The 25,014-nt window shown below is 44.0% G+C and overlaps 1 protein-coding gene across 1 annotated transcript in view; it reads right to left on the bottom strand.

Moving 5' to 3' along the window:
• The window catches only part of MDGA2 (MAM domain containing glycosylphosphatidylinositol anchor 2), a 386,375-nt gene that overhangs the window by 80,995 nt on the left and 280,366 nt on the right, over nt 1-25,014 (bottom strand). The window contains exon 11 of the mRNA XM_052783732.1: nt 1,178-1,447. Coding sequence (XP_052639692.1) covers nt 1,178-1,447 — 270 coding nt within the window. The remainder of the gene's footprint in view (nt 1-1,177; nt 1,448-25,014) is intronic.

Below are 25,014 nucleotides of genomic sequence, written 5' to 3'. Positions count from 1 at the left end.
ACCCCAAAAGCAAAACCTCACCTAGATTGGATTGTAGCAGGACCCAAGTCACTTAATAAAAGCCCGACTAAGACGAAGGATCTTTCCTTCTAAGACAGCTCTCCTCTACGTATTCTGAATTTCTTCTTTGTTGGTTTCTTTTCCCATCATTCCTTTTCAAGCAGCTGATGGGAGGGATTTTGAGCTGAAATAGGGCTACTGCTCCGACATCCTTAGGGAAGCTGGGGCTGCTCGTGCTGACCTCCGGAGAGAGCCCACACAAGGTGGGTGGCTGGACACCCCTCTCAGCTGGTGCAGAGGAACAGGGGGTTCCTGACCCACCGCAGAGCTTGGGAGGAAACAGTTCACTTCACAGAGATGCTTTTTTTCCCTTCAGTGATTCTAAAAAGTGCCTGGACAACCAGCCTAGAGGGACTGGGAACCTACAGCTGATGTGCCTCCAGCGACCAGAGGATCTCAGCTTGGGCACAACGTCAGCTGCAGGCATGGGGTGTTGCAGGATCAGGCAGCGGAGTCTTCCAGTCACGGCAACTGGTTTCCAATAGAGGAAGAATCAAGACTTGCACGTCTAAACACCCAGTTTATCATTCAGATCCAAGATACTAATGATAAAAGACATATACATTTTGTCTCAATCCAGTGCATTAGTTATAGAACATGGGTAGATCATGGCAGGGGTTGCACATCCTCCCTGAGTCTGTGATGTTGTGTGCTAACTTCACAAAGTCCTTTGCTTTTTGAGAAAAGGAACAGATTTCAATACCCCTCTGTACTCAAGTAGCCTGAAGTTGCTTGAGACTGTGGTCTGCCCACCCAGGTCTCCAAGCTTGCTGAGCGTACCAAAAGAGAAGAGGAATTTCAAGCCTTATTGCAAACTTCAAACAGCAGAAATTTGCTGCCTGATGACTCTCTCAGGCCTCTCTCAAAAGTATACCGACAGGTGCCTGCAGAGAAGGGATATTTACATTTTGCACATAAAAATCTCTATCCTCAAACCACTGAAATAAGCTAAATCTCCTATGTTGTTGCCAACCTCCCCAGAATCCAAACCAGCTGCCTTAAGCCATGATTCGACTTCCAAGGATACATCTCTTCGGTAATTCGTTAGCCGAAGCACGACTAGCATTACCCACGCTCAGCCCATCACCTCGCCGCACCAAGACACCGCCAAGCCTACCTGTCACGAGGAAGCTGCACCGGCCAGCGCCCGCTTCGTTGATGATGTTGCAGTTGTAGATGCCATAGCTGTCGCGGGAAAGGCTGCCGACGGTGTACTCCGTGGAGTCCTGGACGTCGAACTGGCCGGTGCGCAGCAGCTTGCTGCCCAGACGCCACTCGTAGGTGAGGACCCGGGTGGGATATGCCCTCAGGACCCGGCAGCTCATGGTGATGCTCCGACCTTGGCCTTGCCGTATCTCCAGGAAGGTGGGCTCTACGGCGGGGGGGTCTGCGGGAGACAAGAACGGAGAGTAGGAGCTTCGTGAGCGAATTAGCGTGAGCGACAGGGTTAATCAGCCACTGCTGAAAGGCTAGAGCACCGCGGCATGACCTGGCATCCACAGTGGGGAACTCAATAACGGTAGGTATACAACCTCGATAGATACCCATCAGCTAGTAACAGAAATGTACACATCCGAGGCATCGCATTCTACTTATTGACATTTTCTGATGAGTACTTAAAGATACCGTGCTACTTGACCGACGTTATCACTCGAGATGCAGCGAGAGGTCCCGCGCCTGTGCAGCCCAGGAGGCTCAGCCCTCCGAAGCCTCACAGAGGAACCACAGACCCCGACACACGGGACTTTCTGGAAGAGGAAGGGGGAGAAAAAGAGATAGAAGCCTTGACTCAGTTTAGATAAAGCGCACAAGACAACAATGACCCTGGCACGGCATCGAGGCAGCAATTCTGTGTTCAGTAGGGGACCTAACTTTGCAGTGGCAGAAGACGGATCAATGCAGCAGCACAGACACCGCTCCACACCCCATCCCAGCAGCTGCCTTCAGGCTTCAACAAATACATAATCATATGTTAATATTTTCTATCCACTCAGGTGGTAGTTTTGATATTCCGGTAAGCACAGAATTGGCCGTTTTCCCATAACTTGAATTAAACTGCATTTTAAATAATTCAGATTTGCAGCTACAAACTCTGACAGACTTTTGATTCCAGCAAAATACAAAATAAATAAAATATAGCCAACTTACAGTGTATGCAAAAACCTAACTTCACCCTCCAATTTGCCTTTTGATAACTTGATCATTGCAGAAGAATAAGGGCAACCTGGACAGAATAATGTTGGCACTCAGCTCTTGTCAGCATAGCTACTTAGATCAGGTAACGTGCATGAAAAAACGTGCATGTGTTTGCAATTGAATGCAAAACAGTGAGTGACAAGACATTCTGGCTCTTTAAAAAACACAGCTCATTTTTTAGCCCGTGAGAAAGGAGAAATCCTGAAAGCCTCCTGTGCCAGTAAGATACATGAAATCTTTGCATCCATATTAAAAGAGCTGTCTTACGGACATAAAACATAAAAATATAAAATCCCTGACGAGCTCTGCAAGAGAACGATCTTCACAGAGTCTACGCCGTGCAGGAGCTCTCTTTTACCGTTATGTCTCCAAGAGCATCTTGTCCTCCGGTTCTTCATTGGTTGGTATCATCTCCATCACAGATACTGATAACCTTCAGACTCTTTGTATTTAATTCCCTACAAAATGGAAGCTGTAAACAGATTCCCTCAGCTCCTGTAAATTAGGAACCATACTTGCACATGTACTGCTGCTCACCATCTCTTGCTTAGACGAGAATCCAGCTAAACACAGAGTACTTGAACTTAAGGTAAATTTTGGAGACTGTCATATTAAGACAACATTGCTTAGAGCTCATGACATCTACGTATCGTATTTGTAGCTCATTGCAATAATCACCATTTATCTTGTATCACGATCCAAGTTTGGAATTACTGGGAGAGGACTACCGCGATTTGGCAGCAAGGTGAGCGGAGAGGCAGAAGTGATGAACAGCATCAGAGGTGGGACACAGGGCTCAGTGGTGCAGGATGATGAAAGGCCAGATATTAACTCTGAGGACAATTGCCCCTGACTGAGATTCCCCCAAAAATGACTGATGAAGAAGAGATGACGTGGAAACTACTGATTCAAAACCCCATCGATCCCAGCCTGACCTTTCCTCCTTGTAGATTAACTATCATATGGCTTTGTATAATTTTGAAGCCAGGTTCTTAACTGGTACATGGGCTGCAGTACAGCCACAGAGAATTCCAAATAAAAGACCAGAAATGCTAAATCCTCAATACCACAAGCCTTCTTTCCATTGGTAACATCCCCCAATTTTGTGTCATCAGAAAATTTCATCACAGCTTGACTATTCATTCTGCCTAGGTACAGAATAAAAAATATCAGAGAAGACAAATTAGTAAGAAATTCCACTCATCTCTCTCTCCAGCCTAATGTTTGCCCTTCCTACACAACCCCATAGCGCCTTCATCTGCCCTCACTGTACAATCTCTCCATCTTATTCTGCTTCATTAATAGTTTTGCAAGGCAGTAGCTTTGCAGAGAATTGTTGTCTTAAAGATAAGAATTACTCTTGGAAAAGAAAACGTGCCAGATCTCAGCTTTCCTCTGAGGGAGAGCTGTTTAGCTAGTCAAGCCTGATCTGCCTTTCACAGATTCTCATATTTTCCTCAAAGCACTCTGTCTTACAATTGTTTGTATTTTCCAAATACCTTCTAAATCATGATACGTAATGAATGTCAGAGAAATTACTAATCAAATTTACTAATATTTACTATCATCCAGCCACTTCTCTGCCCTGAGAAGTAAGCTCTCCAAGTTTTCTTTCCATTTCAGCCGTGATAATTCCATACCCGTAGCCTCTTCAGCCCTATTGCCTTTACCCTCAGAGCCAGCATCATAATATACCTTGAAATCCAAGCAAACTTCTCACCAACTTTGAGCTGGACACAGATTACCCTATCAAATAATACAACATAAGGATGCTCAAACAGCATCCAGCTGAAGACCCTCCTGGCCCAGCATCCTCCACTGGTCCTGAGCGCCGGGGGGAGAGGGAGAGCACAGAGGGCACTGGAGAGCTTTGGGATAGGAACTTTCTGACAGCTCTGTGTGTGATGTGTTAAATAGCCTTCAGTGGATGATTTTGCTATCATTTTTGCCCATTACTTATAAGGCCATTTACTGTTTGAACATCCAAAACTTGTCTACAATTTGCAATAATGTCCTCCTCTTTTGTTCGTTTTGCTGCTTCCATTTGATGCACCACATTCAGTGAACAATAATTCTCTGTTCACCTCTCCATGGCAGCTCCGCTTTAAGGACTTTTAGCATATATTGGTATTCAGTCCCCCCTTTCTTCTTCCCCTGGTTTATTTACTTATAGGATACTTTAGCCTTCTAAATAGCTTTTAAATGAAAGTTTCCCCTGCCTTTAAGGTCAAAATAGTCTTTAAAATAGAGATTTTCCATCTATCCGTGAACAGATGATACCCAGTGACAGAAAAAGAAAATTAACTTTGGTTGCTCATTTCAGAGTTACACTTTTGCAGGTAATAACTTTAATGGAAAAGGAAAGGGATGATAAAAACTACAATATATAACAGTAGCCAGAGCTAACAGTTTATTTTTCTGGTTTTTGTTTTTACAAGATAGTGACTTCACAGCTAGCAAAGGTGCTAGTGTCTCAGGCATCTTCTGAGAGTAATGATGCTCAGAAGGAAACTTACTCCGTAGCTGTTTGGAACTTATATGTGTTTAATTCATTTGCATTAGCTCTTCCCCAAGGCTTTAGCAATTTGATTTAATTTACTTTGCTGTACTTATTCTTATCTTTCATAATTCCAGCATTAGTTTTTGAAAAATATATGGAAAAGCCGCAAAGGAAGTACAGTTCATTCTCTTAAACAATTATCTTTGGAAGCAAACAGTCTGAAGTTAAAACAGGCTTTATATTAATGTTTAATGAATTTTTTTAGCCTAAGTACATTCATGTCTTAAGGATTATAAAATGGAAAATGAAGGCTCTCTAGTTATCAAGAGAAATGACAGCAAGGCTGCTTGTTTGTTTTAAACCAGACAGCTGCTCTTCATGGTGCGGATCATATCATGGTCTTTCTTGTAAGATTTGTTAAGAAGAAAACGTACCATTCAGTGAATTTATTTTGACTGTGTGGCCTTGAGCAGAGACTTTTACCTGCTGATTTGGTTTCTCCAATTTGCATTCTAGCCTAAGCAAATTAATTAGTTTCTCTCTCCCAGCTCTAGCAACAGGAATAAATATGAAAAACTGATGCCTCTGCTTCAGTTTCTATTGCATTTGTAGCCGCTTTTTATTTGATTGACCCAATAAGAATGTTCTTCTGACAACAATCTATGTCAGCTACAGAGAAGGAGTAACTTTTAGTTACTCTCAGGGTGGGATTTGCACCGCAGAAAACAAGACCAGTAAATGATAAATCAGGTCAGGTGACACCACCTTATCAGGGGCTGAGGGTCTGGGAGGGCAGGGGACCGCAGCGCTGCCCTGCAGACCAGCCCGTGATGGACGGGGCGATGCGGGAGGGGGGGCTCACACCCTCCGAGCCAGGGACCGCTGCTAAATCACCACATATTTAAAATGCCAGTGAAGCCAAGATGATTTAAGCAAGCGCTGTTTCCAATATCTGATTGAAACGTACTGTAAATTATTTTATTGCCTGAGGGATGTGCCGTGGAAAGTCAGAGTCATTCTAGCTTAAAAAGGCAGCCTTTCTTCCTTCCTTTTCTTTTTTTTTTTTTTAAGTTATTGAGGGCATGTTTGCCTGTGAGGGAAAGTTACTTGCTAGGATTTGTATCCTGCCTGGTAATGAAGGCTTGGGCTAGGCAGTCAATTTTATTTTTTTTATTTTGTGCCTACACCTGTGCCTCTGATATATCACGCCCAGGCTCTGAAGATTACTCTCAGGAAAATCGTGTGGCATTTCTTCAACTTCCAGCAGAGGCAGCACTTCGTCTCCCAGGCCACATCGGTGAGTAGTTTATAGGTTACAAAGTAGATATTACATACTACGTTGTTGGCAATGGGGTTTGTGTGCTTTTATAACAAAAAATGATTCATTAATATATATGTGTAAATATACCAGAGTTAGATGCGTGGAACTCTGCTGTCTGATATGTGCTTGTATAGATCAATAGAGTTAATATATATAATGTCTATTCAAATATTTTAATAGGTTTTACCTTCCTCCAGTATCATTTGTTCTGAACCTAAAAATAAAGGAAGTCTGTGCACTTTCATTTGATATACAGCTCTGCAGACTTCCTCGGCAAAGCTGCTCAGAGAAGCCGCACTCCTGGAGCCCCGGTAGCAGACAGTCAGTAGAACTGACAGTAAAGCTGTATTTTTCCTTTTTTTTTTTTTTTTTTTTTTAATTGTAACAAGGTACCTCAGCAAAAGCTTTTAGAAAAACCCCCAAGCTCTCACGGATTAGGGTGCACAGGTGTGGATGGGGGGGGTCTTCTTGTGTATTAGTAAAAGACTTGAAGACAGGAGATACTGGGGAAGGAGAGCTGCTGAGTTCACAGTACCTGGGATGTCCTCGGGTGTTGGTGTGGGCTCCCAAAGACACCCGCTGCTCACCTTCATGGGCAGTACCGCAGACTGCAATGCTGGGGGTGTCGTTGGGGATTTAAATCTGAGTCTGGCTAGCAGCAGCTGGGGAAGAATACCGCAAAATTGAGTAAACTGGTAATAAACCCCATGCATGTAATTAATTCATCGGTTGCAAAGAAAAACCCAGTTCCTAACGAAGTCCAGTCTAACGGAGCCTAATCAAGTGATGCCTTTAAGGGAGGAGATCTTGGAGCTGTCGTGGATATTTCTCCGAAAACAGCTCAGCGTTCATTAACAGTGCAAACAGCCGGCGACGTCCAGAGCTAACTGAAAGGGAGAGACCCAGGGAACCGATGGTGCAGCAGCAGGTTTAAGGCAAACGGCAGGAACTGTTCCTTTAGACAAAGTACTGCAGCCATTTGGGCAACTCGTTGCCATGTTTTGTTCTGGAGGTTAAAGTCAGACCAGAGTCAGACCCGGCCAGGCACGACACGCCTACGAGCGGCTGTGAAAACTGGTGGTGGGAACAGAGCCTCCAGCAGATCACTGGATGCTGAGACATGCTGGGGAAAGATCGCTCTATTCATCTGCACTGCAGGACTCATTACGATGCTGGCAAAGCCTTACACGATTTCCACCCCTCTGCAGTCGTTATTCCCATGTCTCCATCCTCCAGCTGTTCTCTCCGTGTGCCTCCAGCTATTCTGAGGATTATTTTCATACGCAATTGAAAACTAAAATGAAATGGCACTTTAAGCTTTCCAGGTCCTGACTTGGTTCCATTTAATGCAGTAGAAAACAAAACGTCACCAAAAAATAAATTCAAAGCAGCTTCCTGGCTACCACGGAGAAGCAGCCAGACTGACGGCAAGGGCTGGAGAGCATACCCACTCCAACAGTGCTGCCTTCCAAGGGATCTGTATAAATACTCAACCGGGACCACTAAACTGCTCTCGCCCCAGCTCTGCTAAAACAAACTACCCCCCAAGACCCCTCTGATGGCAAAGGACGTGCCAAGCAGCGTGGCGGAGAGCAGACGGCCGCTCCGCCTGCAGCATCCACCCTGCCAGCCCTCCTCCGCCGTGCTTCTCCAATGATGAATCCACCAACGCCTCCCAAAACCCAGGAGGCAGGGGAAGGAGAAGCACCATCCTCTGCCTCGTCTGCTCCGTGAGGAGCCGCTGGAGAGCTGCCTTTGCTTTGGGCACTGCAAAGACAACCCCAGTCAGTCCTCTCTGGGTGCCATGGAGAAACGCTCTCAGCTATGAGAACAGTGGAAGCACTACACAAGTCTAGGCAGGTAAATTCTTTAGTCGTTGCAGCTCTTAAGTGATTTACAGCTACTGTTATCCAGGCAGGGCACGATCTCCATGAAAATCCCTCCAACAGCTTCCAGAAGTCAGTGGATAACGGAGCATCTCAACCTCTGTCTGTATCTTTTTGAAGCTAAATGAACGCCATATTTTTCTACATAAATAAAAATCAAATATGCACACATTTGAAAAAAAAATAATAATCCCTATAAACTATAAACAGTTTTACAGTTTAAAGCTAACTCTTGTGGAGTTTGGTGGCTAAATTGAGATTCTGGTATGTAAGATTCCCTTGGTTCCCACAGAGGCCCACAGAAAGCAAGTGCGTATATACTTAAATAAATGAAAAAAAATAAGCAGAGGCTCTATTTTGTGAAGTTGAGAGATCCTAATAATGCTGAAGAGTTAGGCAAAAAAGAATCACAAAAACACTCTTTTGAGGCAATGAGAAACTTCTTACAGTGCTGCCTTACAGATCTTGCTTAGTCTTTTAACCAGACAGAAAATTCGAAGGACTTTGACCAGACTGTAAAAGCACACTTTGGAATTTATGTATTTCTGGAATTCTATAGTCAAACTTGTGATTTTGCTTAGCTACTGGGTTGGATGTGAAGGTGACTGAATAAAACCTGATGTCCGGGACACAGAGAAGACCAGAATAGATGGCCAGAGAGCTTTAGGAAACTCGAGTACATAAGGATTGTGATCCCCATGAAAATGACAACAGTGATTTTCCAGGCAAAGCTCAGAGACAGATGTTACAACCTCAGGTAATGGATTTATTTCAGTGAAGTGAAAACATTATGTCCGGAAATAGAAAAAATCACTTGCATACCTACCCGTAAATTAAAATAGAATTGCAAAACGAACCTGGAACCACGCATTCACAAGCCAGCCCTGTACATAGAAAACAACCCGCAACACACCAAGGGCAATCCCTATCTGCGCGGAAATTCGCTTCCCAGGTGTGACACCACAGAAATTTTCCGAACCTTTTGGACCAAGGGACAAGCGCGGAGCCTCGGCGTTTCTCCTCGGTGTGGTCAGGCAGGAGCAGTGCTAGGGAAGGGAGGGCACATCATGCCGAGGACCTCCGGTGCTCCTGGTTACCTATGAGACCATCACCGTCATGTAAAACAGTGGTAAATGAGCTTTCTGAAGTGCACCTTTGATAATCAGAGCTAATTAGTATAGGCAGCACCTAGAGGGAACACCCACTGTATTTACAGTGTTTATCAATCATTGCTTTTACAATATACCACTGGCACTTGAAAAATACCCTAATAGGAGTTTTTTTAAAATTCACACTTACTATAAATTACTACATTCCCATCAGTCCTTATAAAACATTTCTTACATAGGACACATCTCAGTATTCAAGGAACGTGCCCAGCTGGCACCAATAGCCAGGACACCGTGGGTTTCCTCAGAGATACGGCTCTACGGATGCCACCTGAGCATCTGCCCCAATCTCTTGTTCAATTTCTGTTTTCTTTCCCAGAAATCCTCATGCAGTAGTTTTCAGAGATCCTTTTCTTGTTGTAAGATTATTGAAAAATATTTTTAAAATCTTTATTTGGAAACAAAAAGGAAAAGGGAAGATTGTTGCCTGTGGTAGAACTATTTCAGGTATATTTTCACTGTAATAAAATCTGACTAATATAAAGAAAAAGAAGGTATATTTTTAAATAAATAAATCACCAACAGTTAAACTTAAAAAACCACAAACCAGCCTAGGAAACTTAATAGACAACTTACATCCTGCAAACTTGGCAGCGAGTATGCCGAGCACCAGCACTTCTGGTGTGCTGTCAGGTCCGCCTCGCCGGGCACCCACCTCCACCCGCACTTCTTCTCCGCGGCTGCGTTCCCATCGCGAGCTCTTCGGGGCAGGACCCGTTTTAGAGAGTAACACGGCTGTCATCCACGCAGCGTGACACCGCCGCGACAGTGATTACAACTACGTGATAACATGCCAATAAATGAAATATGACGGCACGAACAAGCACAAAAATATTTTCCTCCGAGCCCAGCAATACTCTGTGTTGCCAAATTCAGTTTATAAGCAGTAATTACTCTGGAAAAAGGAGAACAAGAGAGCTGCATTGCTTTAGCGTGCACGGATCTCTGCAAGCCAGGAGGAGGAAGCTGAGGATTATATTGCAGCCACTCAGGTAATTGGATCTATATAGTTTAGTTTATAGTGGTAAATTTATCAGCCCTACCCATGTCAGGGTAGGGTCAGACAAATAAAAATCTACTTTTATTCTCTAGCTTTTTAAAAAAAAAAAAAAAAGAAAAAAATAGCTTGTTCTCCTAATGAAGCTGAACTTCTGCAGAGGATACTTACTGTCACTCACAGAGGATGCTTTAATTGACAAATAAGTTGAACCCTTTGAGCAAATGACCTTCCAGCAATTCTGGAGGCAGAGAGGACTGTTTAGCTCTCACCCCAAAACCTCGGGAGCACACTCATGCATTTCCTCACTGTGAATGAGGTCAGGGACGGGCAATGCTCTGCCCAATCTGTGATTTAAGGGTGATGCAGGGAGTCTCTCTTAGGCTCCTACAGGGTGCCAGTTATGGAGAATTGTATGAGAAAAATAATATATGAAAAAGGGGAAGCTCCCAAATCTAACTCCTTCCAGAAAAACATGATGGTGCGCACATCAAGTACCCCCCCCATTGTAAAATTAATGTTAAATAGCAGTTTTCATAGGTAGTGGTCAACAAGAACTGTCTTGAAAACATCTGAATTGAAAATCGACTTTCCCTAAATAATTTTCTTTTTCATCAAACTCCTATTTTCTTCTTAGAAAGCCAGGATCAGCTGAAGCTCACCAGTTTCTAATTAGTTTTCAGGTGATTTTTGTTAAAACCAATAGTGGTTTTCTTTGTTACTGAACACTTGAACAATTCAGTAGAGTGGGTCTAACAACAGATTCTCACAGAAAAAAAACTTGCCGTTTTCTGCTCCAGGACTCTTAACAGTATAAATTAGACAAGGCACGTGAGGATGGCATTCAGCAAGAGCTGGAAAGGTGAAAGAGAAGGCCTGAGCTCACAGCAGCGAAAGGTCACACGAGGCACAAATCACTGGCAGGTGCCTTTTTAGGTGCTTTTCCTACTCTATTTAATACACTAAACCGAAATAACAGCAGCCTGGTGGGAAGCTGCACTGACACCACGATGTCACACAAAACCTGCCTCACATCCTAGAAGATCTAACAGGGTAAAGTCAGAAAGAAAAAGGACATTTCTTAAATTTATCATTCTTGTCCCAACTTCCAACTGGTGTCCAGGAGGAGGTATCTCACAGGGGAACATCTGGCAGAGCTGGGTTTCAGATAAGAGTGAGCCGTGAGCCCCCCAAAGCACCAGGGAACGCTTCCAATACAGCTGCAAGCCAAACCCACCTATTACCCTACAGGGCCATTACTACAGACACATGCCAGTGGATAATTTTGGTTAGCTCCATTTAGTGCAGGAAGAAGGCGAACTCTCCTCCCAGGTGCAGACAGCACTTGCACGACAAAGTCAAGACACTTGACACAACTTGGTTTTTATTCCTGGCACACAACGTGTTGCACATTGCCTTATCCACAGGACTGAGATCGCCCCTCACACTTCATCCAGACAGGGGACAGCATGTGCCAGACTGAGTTTTTAATGGAGTCTAAAGTTTTACAGCTAACCTAACTTTCAGACCTAACAAGGCCTAAATTTCAAGTTAGATGGATTTTGAGTTAGGTAGATTTCAGTGTAAATTTTTTTTTTTTTTTGCATTGGCTGCAACAGCGCATGTTAGTGCATGGTTTGCAAAAGGATTTACAATCACAGACGCCTAGTCACCACTCTGAAGAATTTGATAACTTCAATTTTGTGGTTCAAGTTGCATCCACTGGCTGCAGACATTTGCAGGGATTTTTCCTGGCTGATGCCTCTGTCCTGCTTTCGCTTCTTGACAGGAAAATAAATTTTCTGAAAATATTGAACAAGCAGCAAGCATCACACAGCGGCTCTGAGTTTTATAAGATTAAATATTTGTGCTAAAACACGTGAAACTTTTGCAAGTGAAAAATATTCAAATGAGTAAACAAACAAGAAATAACTTAGGAGTAAAGCTGCAACATTAATTTTCCCACATATCTGCAAATCATTATTTGCTTTATTTGACTAGCTCTAGCGAGAATGTGATTGTTGAATAATGATGAGCTTCTTTAAAAAGCCATGAAACGGGTATAATCCACAGACTTTCAATAGCGTCTACTCTGTTGATGATCTTTTATGGGCTGTGCTGCTATTCCTTCTATTTTGTGAAATGAAAATTGCAATGTCTGAAAATATAAGTCTTGAACAACACGGTGGCAACTCTTTTTATCTTACAAGACATCACGAAGGAAGCAAAGTCTTAACTCTTAACAGCTGTCCCTCGTCCCTCCCTCTGCATGGGCAAGTCACAGCACCCAAATTTGTCTCACCCCTCCCCAGGACCGAGGAACATCCCTGGCAAAGCAGGGACGCGCTGGTGACACCCTTGCAGCCTGCACGCCTTGCCGAGAGCTAGCCGGGATAAACTCTGCGCTTATTTTAAAGCGTTTTTCAGCTGAAGAGAGGTTGCACACAAACATCATCTGCCAACTTTGCAGGTAGGTCTGAGCTGTATTTAGTTTTGCTAGCCATGCACTTGGTCTCAAAGTGTTTTATGGACCCATAAAAGAGACTGCAATCCCACAACAATGCTGTGATGCAAAACAAAAGCTGTACGTCCCCGTTTCGCGTAGCCGTCACGCTGTGCGTGGCTGCAAGCCGTGGGAGTTGCCTCTGCTCAGAGCTGCTCCCCACCAGCAACTGACGATCATAAATCAGGGCATTTGTTTTGGAAGGGGATGAACAAATTGTGGAAAAAATTGCACTGAAGATTTGTCAAACCCTAGGAAGCTTGTTTTAAATTCAGATATGGGGGAAGGATTGCCATATCTGTCTCTTGTTCTCCCTGGAGCAGCCTTCCCGCAGTTACCAAAGGGCTGACCTATGCGGAGATGAACTCAAAGCAACATCTAAAAGGAGTCCTACCAGAACCGCCTTTCTACTGCATCTCCATGTGGTCTCGTCACATCTCATTCCTCCAGTCCAGCCCTACCCAACCTGCTCTCGATCAAATCATCCCCTTCCCTGCTGCTAAAACTATATTGTTTCCCCTATTCAAATCTCTTCACAGGCCTCCGGGATATTTAATCAGTGAATACAAGCGCCTCGGTTGGGGAGAAACTCAAGATCCAATGTGACTTTAAAGAAACTGTCAACATAACTACCTGATTAGACATGGGAACTGTTATTATTATTTTAGTACCAGACTTGCTGTCTCTCTCCATTTCCTGTGCTCTATTTGCTTATTTTCCCTGCTCCATGAGATGGGCCCTTCCAGTTATTAGAAGGAACTCTCTTGTCAGACCCCTAAACCCCCCCCCAAACCCTGCTGCCTTGCAAAGACCAGAAAGGTCTCTGCTTCTGCTTCTCGGGCCAATTCATCATAATATTTCAGAGGAATATTTTCTGAAATCCTTGCAGGAAAGGTCCTACCAAGTGTTGCAGAAGTATGACTTTAAAAAAACTTTTTTGACTTTTGAAGATAATTTAATATCTCTTTTCCAGAATTTTCTTTAGGTAGGTTCAGAAAAAACCTGAAAAGTGGACAAACAAACCAAACTCACATAAATATAAAAGGACTAATGGAAATAGCAGGTAATGGTTATTAAAACATATTGGTTTAACTCCTATCAATACCTATATGCTTTTCTAAGAGATAATTAAACAAACATTCAGGTATTACATTCAGTCTATGTAAAAACGTTAATTTTAGAATGAAGAGACTCCTAATTCACACATATTATTTGTTTCCTTAAAAGCAATCTGGAAAATAACTGCAAGAGTTATTTCACTGTTAAATATTATACTGCTTCAATCAAAAATCCCAAGTATTTAATTGCAAGGAAGAATTTTCACAGTGGTTAAAGAAAACTACCACATGAAAGATTAAAGAAAACTTTAACACACTTAGCACTTACATACTCAAATAACACCTAATATTCACTTAGTATTTGCCATCTGCTGTATCAAGCAACCTTCTTAAAAGCCTAATTATAAATATTGAAAAAGCCCTTCCCCTGCCTGGTGCATTTGAACCAGGGTGCTCAGCTCTCCTCCCTTAGTGATCCAGACAGGTATGCTACACCCTCACTCTTTCCTCAAGTGTCTCAGACCCGTTCCCTTGAAATATTTAGCAGCAAAATTCATTTTTAGGCTACTCAGTCCCACAATAAGCACTTCATCATTTGCAGGATTATGCCCTATAACACTGAACATGTACAGAGCAGAGAGGAGGACGCCCTGCCCAAACCACCTCTCTGAAATGCCAGAGCTCAGGAACGGCACGCATCGGGGAAGTTACGGCAGACATCACAAACACGCGTGGTGCAAAGAAGCAACGTGCCGACGGGGAGCTGTTTTGCGATGCGCAATGCTGTCCAGCCAGGAAATCTTTGGCTGTGCCCCATGCCTGCATCCCGAGTTCAGCACAGATGCAAATCCATTTAGGATAAAGGCAGGCATTGGAACCACCATCACCAACACTCACACTGGATCAATTTTTTTTACTAAATCATTTTTCTGGTCACCATCTGGTCCTTCAATAAAAGGAAGCTCTGTCACTCTATACGATTTCCTTTATTTTCAGTCAGAGAAGCACAAGCCTATTTCGGTTATTAAAGGTCTTCCTGCTGTATGCTTTTGTATTTTTAGTTAAAGTTCTTCAGAAATATCAGATGCTTCAGCAGAAATCTCAGGCTACAAAACAATAAGGAGGAAGTCACCCCCTTTTAAACAAAATTTTTCAGAAAGGCCATCTCCTGATGATGAAGTCTTTCATGAAAGAATAAAGATCTTCTCGTTCTTGTAACAAAACCATCCTCTTCCATCAGATCCCGCAATCTTTGGAAACATGTTTTTTTCACAGCATCGCCGTGCTATCATAGCATGGTCACCGGTCGGCGTGCAGAGCTCCCTGACGCTGCTGTAGCACGCATGACCGGTGGCGTGGGCTGCTCCGCCAGTACTCCCAACCTGGGCTCCCTTATTTCTTTTTCTCGCACGCATCCCTGAATAAGTGCATTTTCTTTGCAGTGTCACCAGCCAGCTGCTTGCTGAGCGAGTTCTTAACCTTGTTGACTGCATCCACTGAAGGCTTGAAATCAAGGGGGTCACTCAGAGCAAGGAGCAGCAGCCAACTCGAGCTCTTACCAAGAGCACAAGACCGTTCAGGATGCCTACAGTGGGGAAACAGCTAGGGAAGCTGCTGTAAGAGCAACAGGATTGGATTTGAGGCCAACACAGCACAAGGGTGCAACGCAAGGGCACCATCCCAGGCAAGGGACAGCGTAGCACTGGGATATTGCTACTTTTCCTCCGTGATTAAATACCTCCTGCAGCTCAGAGCAGAGAAGCGATGCCAGATCTATTACGTTTCTACCTCTGGCCATCTGAGCAGACAGATGATTGTGGCTCTTTTTCTCCCTTGAGTTCCTCCCGGTCACCCTGGGCCAAAAAAGAAACAGCAAAGGAACAGGCTACGGGGTAGGAAAAAAGATTCCTGCACCTTGGCCGAGTCCCCAAAATATAAAGTTGCCTGTGAGAGGTACCTGAGTTATTCTGCACTGGAAGGATTGTTGCTGCTCACTGAAGTTAGGATGATGGCCAAAGCCTTCAAATTTTAGTGCAACTCACTAGCCACAGAATGATTTCATGGTGCATAGTGGAATAGTGTTTAAAACCAGATTTGCCAAGAGAACTTTTATGCAGACGGTGATGAAGTTTTTTTCAGCCTTAACAATCCATGAATATAAAGTCTTCCCATTGGAACTATCATCACATTTCAGAACTATTATTCTCACAGGAGCTACATTTAAGCACTGTTATTGCTCAGCTAAAGCCAGTAGCACTACAGTGCTTTACACCAGCCCAGGAAAAGCTCCATGAGACTAATGTTGCTTTGCATTTACTAAAAATACTGTGCGGCATTAATACAAGATCCTAACGTATTTCAACAAGTGCCTTTTGTGCTTGGCTTTTCGATAAAAGTAAATGAAAGAAGATTTGAAAGGCCAAATAAGACAAGTAAATAGCACCAATTCTAGATTTGTGTGACTTTAAACAAAAGTTAAGTTCTGCCATTGTCCTTCAAGCGCTGGCGCACAAATAAAAGTTCAGGACTAAAGCAGCAAATCATTCACAACAGCATGTACTTTATAATGAAATCTTACAGAGCAATTTGCTAGTAATTTATGTCATGTAGCAGCCAGAATCAACCACTTATGTTTAATTTCCAACAAATTAGAATTGTGCAGGGTAGTAATTCTACCTGCAAAATGATTCCTTTTAATGTAGTACATGTATGTAGGCATAAATACATGGTCATCGGAATCCGATTCCTACAGAAACCCCCGTGGCAGCAATAGCGTTTTATTTGTGCTTTGGCTAATAGATCCTCTTCAGTGAATGAAGATATGCAAATTTTTATCATTGTGAAGATACATTACAAGAATAAAAATGCAATGCCTGCATGAAAATTAAATGGGCTATAAAAATAGCTGCGACGGGTTCTTTCTAATGACTTCTATGACAGATGTAGGCATGATTAATGACGACGCAATAATGCCTTGGCTGAACTTAATCACTAACACATCAGTTAATATTGACAAAGAGGAAATGAATGATACAGAGGCATCTACACTCAGAATCACTAGAACGGAGTGCATATTAACTACTTTGGGAGGCTGAGCATAGGCAGAGGTAATACGTCATTCATAGCCTTGGATCCAACTCGCCTGCATGGGAGTCCTGGTGAACTCACGTCACCAGCCATGGTCCTGGTGATTCCTTAGTCATCTCTTGGCTAATAAATCCTCCAGGAATCAATCCTTCATTTGTCACATATTTTTTGTTTACGTGTAGCTGAAATATTTAGATGCATGAAATTTGCTGGGACCCTTGAGTCTACAAACTATCTGGACGTGTTCTGAGATCCAAGGGGTCCAACAATAGAAGGGACCATTGCAAGTAGCTGCTGTGGCCTCATGCCTTCAGAATTTAGCTCCAGTATTTTCACGTCAGACCCATAACTTGACTCTGGGCTGGAAGATACAGACTTTTGCAGAAGACATCACAGCTCATTTTAAAGATCTCTGACAATTAACATGAATCCACAACCATATTTCAGCTGTCCAAGTGATTAAAAAAATACATTTCATTTCTGGATCTTCCTCTACTTTCAGAAATTGTATCCTCAAAAAGTTATACATAGAGTACAATCTATCCATGTATTTTATTTTCTTGAATAAATTAAATAGAATTAGCTTTTCCAGTCTCCCACGGCAAGGCAGTTTTTCCAGCTCTTGAACAGAAACCCCAGATCCCTTGATGGATGTATACCATAATGCTGCATACCCTAACCTTGCACCACGTAGCTGATGGACACACATGGCCTGAGGAGGGATGTCACTAGGGAAGCAGTACACAGGGTGATTTCAATTAAATTCCATGGGTATTAGTACTACAGCCTGAATGGTTTAATCAATGACCAGGAAGGATGCATGAACCTTGCATTGGGAAGAGGACATAGAACACAAGGATTAAATGAATATTAAATAACAAAGTAGATGATGCAGTCATACCTAGAGCTAGGTTAACTGGCAAGCTGGGCTCGTTCAACCAAATTGCAAGTTTCTGTACAAAAGTAGAATTGCAAAGTTCTACATCAGCACCCGCTGGAGAGCAACACAGCACGGTGCAAGCAGCCCAGGCTCTGCACTGCTGCCAGCCTCGGGTCTGTTCTGGGGCGGGAGAGGCATTGGGAAAGACTTTTTCATCAGGAGGGCAATGCAGCTCTGGGACAGGCGCCCACGGAGGTTGTGCAGTCCCCATCCTTGGAGGTTTCGAAACTCGGCTCAAAAAGTCACGGCCGATCTCGTCTAGCATCGGTGACAGAGATGCTCCGGTGTCTCCGAAAAGCACCACCCGTATCTACAGAATGGGGACTGGAAAGGCAATGGAGACATCGTCGTGCACAAGCAGTTCACCACGAGCTCCTGGCGCAGCAATGAGCAGCTGGGGAAGCTGATGGAGGGAGAAAAGAAGGGAGCTTACCTCTGTGGGCAATGCCAGCAACACCAGCTTGCAAACGCTCCCACTGTCCGCATGTTTAAAATGTTGTTAGGGGAGAGTCTAAGAAAAAGCCAGGAAACTGATCTGATGGAGAGACAAAATGGCTTACCAGAAGCAGAAAAATAAAGAGTTTGATCTGTTTAACTTCTCAAAGCAGGGATAAAGAAGTGACTGGATGGCACTCTATAAGCACATCCACACTGTGAAAATGCCGAGTCCTACAAGGGCACTCAAATACACAGGAAGGGAAGGCAAAACAGGAGAGAACAGGTGAGGTATGTGTTCGGGCAAATTCAAGGTAGACATAAGACACGGATTTTAACAGTGAGACTGTTAAAACCACAAAGGAAGCAATGCATGCACTGTTTCTTGTTATCGTCAGGCTGAGCTATTGACATAAGTCATTGATTACAACAGTCAGTGACATCTAGGTCAGCAGTATACAGGAACCCTGACTAAATGATTTAACTGTGCATTTTAAACACCGTGCCTCATTCCTGAGACCGCTCTTGGAGCTCTTTGCAGTTTTCCAGGGTAAGGCAGGGGAGCCGCAGCCCGGCAGAGCGGCCAGCGGCAGCCTCGGCTGTCCCGTAACTACAGGCACGGCACCGGTCACGTCCAACGCCGGCGCAGCTCGGCCATCCCAGGGTCATCTTCATCCCCCGGAGACTGTGGGAGCACGGGCTCCCAGCGATGCTGCCGCTGCCTTGCCGGGGTCACCGCATCGCAGCTACGCTCGTGCATCGCCCAGGCTGTGCGGGACTCCCCGGGAAGGGATGGAGAAGGATGCTATCGCCTCGGGTACAAAATGCAACAGGGATAAATCTGAAAAACCAGGCAGAGAGAGGAGGCAGAGTAGAGACATGCTGAGCGAGGAGCAGAGTACATCTGGAAACACCTGGGGGAGATTTCTGCACAATGTTTTGCAATAAAAAGCATTTTTTTACCTGGACAGGGGAGGCAAGTAGATGTTCTGAGGAGATCAGAAAATATAGAAATGTGAACATAAAACAAGTGTATGGACTTAAAACAACTCAGAAAAAAATTTTACTGCTGCTCTGGATGGTGTTTGCAGCAACCTTTATTTAGCTTGAAACAGGTATCAGTTTTTTCACCTGCGTACTTTATTTCTCTTGTGGACAAGGTCACTTTATAAGCGAATGGGGTTTTTTTTTGTTGATCTGTAGCAAAGATTACCAATAAGAAAACAAATTTATTTCTTTCTCTGTCAAGGCTGACTCTATCCTTTGGAGACTTTGGGCCATTTCATGTGCAAAAGTCATAGCATTAAGCTACATTATGCTTGTACCTTTGGGCCAGGTGAGGCTTTCATCTCCTTTAGAGGCTGGGACACACACAAACATCAGAGACTACAGCCACACTAAAGCCAACTGAACTGGCCCTATTTTTTAAGCTGCCAAGGTCAATGCTTTTAAATTCAGAGGTCAGGGATTTAAACCCTGGAGATGGCTCAGCCTGGGACTCTGTTACAGCCATGGAAAATGAGAGGGACTAGGCTCCAAGCTGGAGGGCAAATTGTCTTGCGGGTTACAAAGACAACTTGTGGCAAGTTTAAAAGAAAATAGAAGAAAACAATTAGTGCCAGAAGAGAACAGCTCAGAGACACACCAGAAGGACAGGGGCAAAAGGGGAATTTATTAGGGCAAGCCTATTCTCAGCTCAGACAGCCGCTTCTCCCCTGGACCGTTCCTCAGTGCCTCCTGAGCAGCAAGAGCAGGACGAAGTGTCCTCAGCTGAGGCAGAATAACCAGGTTTGGGTGTGTTTACCCTCTTTGAATTAGTTGCCCTATGCTTAGCAAATCTTAAATGGTGCTCCCAAATGGGAACATGTGGACAAATGTTTTTGGTGCCTGTAGGTCATGCGAGAGATGCTTAAATCTGCTCTCTGCAATCCGACTGCAGGAATTACACTGCTGAGCACCGAAGATACTGAACTGCAGCAGCACATCTCGGGGACAAGGGGAATGACTCACTTTCCCACTCCGGTTAACAAAATTCTTTGAGAACTGGCCATGGGACAGCCTGGACACCTTCAGTCAAGCACTTCAGAAGAAGAGATAGAAAACCCCTTTCACTCCTGCCAAAACACCGCAGATGCCACCTGCTTTGTTGATGGTACTTGTTCTTCGAGGTGTACAATGGGTGAAAATCCTTGGGCAGAAGAGGGAAGGGCATTGCAAATGAAGGCTTGGTTCTATAGGATGAAAGGGAAAATCACTTCCTCCCACAGACATGTGGATTTAGTCTGAATTTCTTTGGGTTTTTTGGTTTTGGGTTTTTTTTTTTTTCAAATCTTGGGCAAAACTGGTACCTTCACTACAAATTTAGGATTAATTTCTACATCCAGCCTCGTGGGACTACGAACACTTACAACTTTTTTCCCCAGACATAGCTAAATCTCTGCCTACCCCACTCAAACCTTTATCTGGATAATTGTTGCCTAGGCTGCTCCAGCATCACGAGTTGAATTTTCCTGAGAAGTGATTGAAAAATAAACAGGTCTGAGAAGGCAAAGGGCAGCGCTGCGTCTGTGACAGGGATTTGGAAGGCACGAACTGAAGATCAGGGTCTTATGGTGGGTCCTGGAGCAACCTCAGGATGAAGCAGGTCCTGCGGGAGATGGCAGCACACGAGGGCACAACGGAGATCCCTGGATGGGAGCAAGCAGGGGCACCTCCTGCAGCTAGCGCAAGCACTGCACAGCAGATGTTTCTAATTGCAGTCTCATGCATCGGTGCAAAAACCTATCCTCTAATCTGCAGGGTCCCTGCTTAATCCAGCAAAACTCTCAGTTCACATGCTGGTTCCCTCTCCCACTGCTCTACAGCCCTGGCAGCTGAATGTCAGTGCGGCTTATCAATGACTTACTAGCAGCCCAGAATATTGATGGGCTGAGAAAAGAATAAGCATCAGGGGCAAGACAGGCTGAAGTAGTTCCCTGGCCTGGAGATGCTGTTCCCCCCCTACACACCATATCTTGCATCTTCTTGCCAGTTCTTTTCTCTTCTAAGGGCTCTAAGAAATTAATATAATTTTATTATTTATCATCATAAATTAATTGAATATCAGATTGGCAGAGGCTACACCACTTTTATAATTAAACCCATTCTCTTCGCCCCTTTCACTTGATCTGGAAGATACAGAACAGTTCGGCGTGGCTCAGTGTGCATGAAGTGCTCTGCTAGGGAGTAGAGGTACCTAGCTGAAGAAGAAATGCTCTCCTTTAAGGCAGCGTGGAAGAACAAACTTATTTTAAATCAACTTTTAGGCTTGTTCTGTTCTTATAGTAAGCGCTGCAAATGGTACTAATCTATGAGTTCTTTTCAAAGCACATGGATAAATGCTCTGGTAAACCAGATTACTGCTCCAGGACGGGCTGCAATCAATAACTGCCTCAAATAGGGAATGGTGATCATGAGAGAGGGGCGAAGCCAGCTGCCAGCGCGCAATTCACTGGCTGGTATTGAGAAAGCAGGGCAGAAAGGAAGCGGCCTCAAAGATATTAAGTTCATACAATTTTAATGAAATATAAGTTGCTGGAGAAAGAATCAAGATCCTATTAATGTCCTCACTGACGGGAAGATTGAAGCGCGAACTTGGCTTTATTAGCCACTGGAGGACACAGATGGTATAGTGGTGGACTCAACGTCATACCGTAAGTGCAGCTACAGCTGGAAACCGTCTCTATTAAATAAAATATAAGCTGGAGATGAACCCAAAGGAAGCTGTGCTGCTTGTTTCCCTCCTCAGGAACTTTTAATTTGTCTATACATTCCCTCACACCGCAGCTTTTCCTTCTTCTGCTATCCTGAACCTCCATTTCCTAATGACAGGTCCTTAGTCCCGAGCCAGCTACAGTGACACAAAACCAGAGTGAAGCCTATTCCCATCCTACCCTGTTCCTCTCCCCCAAGGTTAGGTCTGGACGCATGGAATAGTTCAATTATCTCCATACATGGAATAGTTCAATTATCTCCATACTCCTGGAATGGCCCCCCAATTAATTTTTAAATTTTTTTTATTGTTTAACTCCTCAAAGCAATTTCTTCATGTAATTGCATTTTCTTAAGGGCAAAGAAAACTTTGTGATGCCACTCAGCGAGCTTTCAGAGGGGCTGTGTTAAAGGCTGCTGTAACTCAGAGATAGCACCTAATTAATGGGCCTGCCCCGAACACAACATCTCCCCAGAAAAAATGCCGTGTTTTGCGGTTGGCGTTTGCTCTATGTCAGAATGAAAAATGATGGAAAATGGTGGCCTTTTAACACTTTCAAGATTAGAACACTCATGGGAAACAAACAAATAAACCAACTTTGACCCCGAAAGCTGTGAGGATGTTTCAATATCTGTATTCAGAGCAAAATCTAGGCATCTGTTTCTGAAAATTTGGCTTTAGAAGATTTCAGCCACTTGTTTCCACCTCTAGCAATTCAGGTTTGAATAGGTCTTTCCGTTTTTGAAAGGATCTTACCAAAACAACCATTGTGGCTCTGGCACCGCCTTTGAGTGTACACATCAAGATCGCAAAAGCCCAGGTTTGCCAAGCGGCTGGATCTAGACACTGAATTAGGAGCAGTTGTTCTAGCCTGCGTAAATACTTATTAACTACGCCATTCAGAAAAGGTGCCCAGTAACAAGGATTTCTGCGTGAGATCAAACCCTCTCTCTAAATCAAGTAAAGCACGGACTTAAAAATACTGGTCTTTGACATTGCATGCAAATGTCCTAACCATTACCCTGTGGCTTGGTGTGAGTCCTTCTGGAACAGTATTGAAAACAAAACAAAACAAAACCAAACCAAGAAAAGCCAACCCAGAAATCAGTTTCTAAAGCTTTTGTGACACTTTAATCCACCGCCAGTCTTTGCTTTGACAAGATAACTCGCTGAAAACATCATATTAGATCATCTAATGAGCTGGGGGCTATGATAGCTCTGCTTGTGATTTTGAACATAGCATAATTCAATTGAAAAACAAAACAAAACACGCACTGCAGAAAATGTATCTGCTGCCCTCTCTAATGAAATGTGAGGCTCCCTAAAAATAAAACAAAGCAAATGCAATCACAATACATACACTGGATACTCCTAAGAACTGCAGTATCCACTAACGATCGTTACTACCAAGAGGAAAATAAGTCAGTCCTGACCAGCATATACAATACATCTGCCCAACAATCAACCAGTTGCTGGATTTGGGTCATTTTTGCTGACCTGAATACACGGTTTGGAAAGAACAGACACCAGAGAAAGCAGGAATACAGCAACAAAACGCCCCAAACTGCTTCCTTCCCTTACTCACCTGAAGGATTCAAAAGGGAGCAAACTATTTCAAAGGAAGAAACTTTGACAGAGAGCCCCAGCGACGGAGGCAGCAGATGACACTGGAGACAGCAATGGGATAAAAAATTCCTTTTCCTGCAGAGGAAAGGCAGAGATCCCGGACAGGGGACTTTCGGTACGACCATCTCCAGCCCCTCGCACGCAAACCGGGGTCCACCAGGTCTGAGAGAACAAGGTGCAGAAATAGAGAAACCGAGCTGAATAAATCTTGTAGGCTAAGATTTCTGTATGTCGTGCCTACCGAGTCCGCAGATCAAACACTGAGATTGAAAAATGGACTTCGAACAATTCTGCACATTTATTTTTAAAAAAACCTTTGCCTTAGTCTGCTCCTTGAAGGAGGCAGAGTTGTTAGCAGCAATCAGTCTCACAACAGCTCAGCTTTCCCTCCTGAGAGAGACGAGGGAGTCCCTTGTCTCCACTGCCTGCGGCTCCCACTTCCTTCCACCCTACTCCTGCTCACGTGCAAACGCTGGGAGGGATTTGCCACTGGAATTTTTTGTTTTGTTTTGGAGACGGTGGGACGAGCCCTTTGAATTTGCTTGCTCCGCTGTTTCTTAAGACGAAAAAACGCCCTTGCACAAAATTCAGGCCACAGTGTTTGCTGGATGCTGCCTCTTTCAGACATCCCCTTCTTTGAGTTGCCTCCAATCTGGCCAGCAAACGGGCCACCACAATATGGGGAGAAAGGAGATTCCTGCTTCCCACCCATCTGTGGCTCTCAGAGATACAACGACGCCATTTGAACCCAAATATTCCAGCAGTGCAGCCGGGCAGGTACGAGTGACCCACCCTCCTACGCTGGCATCTCCCCAAAACAGCCTCGCCTCACACCACGGTGCTTCGTGCCCTCCTCAGGGACCCCAGAAAGGTACAGTTGCTGCGATGCTATCGCCCCAAACCCAAGCACCCAAGGTAGAAAACAGCAGAACCTGCCAGCGAGCCCAGAGCCAGCCCCGCGTGAGCAACGAGCCCCAAACCTCAGCCACGGGGCAGCAACACGAGCAGCCACAGGGAAAGCAAGAGTTACAAGCTCCTAAAAAGAAATAAGCACACAATATCCCATGTCTTAAATGTGTCTGAAGCCAAATGACTCTGCACTTTAATGGCTAGCATTAAACCAGAGACTTGCTCTGAAATGAAAGCACTGCGAGTAGATCGGCTGTAATACAACAGCAGAGAACCTATTTTTGAGTTCATTTGTATTTTCATAGTGTTGATCGCTGTGAATAATTTAATCCCCATTCGGAAGGCTGCTAATAAGACACCGCCTTTTGAATGAAACAGGCTCTGCTTGTCAAAGTTGGGCCTGGATTTGTATTCAGATGCAATTTCAAATAAATAAATAAATGCACAAATAAATAAATAAATGCGTAAAGAAAAAATATAGCCTCTGTTTCTGGGGCTGTTTTTTGGGCAGCCAGATTTGTCTTCTGTGTCCGGCAATCTTATGCAGAAGGGAATAAAGTCCAACATTTAATTGTT

This window comes from Harpia harpyja, chromosome 3 (genome assembly GCF_026419915.1).
Source record: "Harpia harpyja isolate bHarHar1 chromosome 3, bHarHar1 primary haplotype, whole genome shotgun sequence".
NCBI lineage: Eukaryota > Metazoa > Chordata > Aves > Accipitriformes > Accipitridae > Harpia > Harpia harpyja.
The sequence above is the reverse complement of the archived record's forward strand: the minus strand, read 5'-3'. Positions and strand labels throughout refer to the sequence as shown.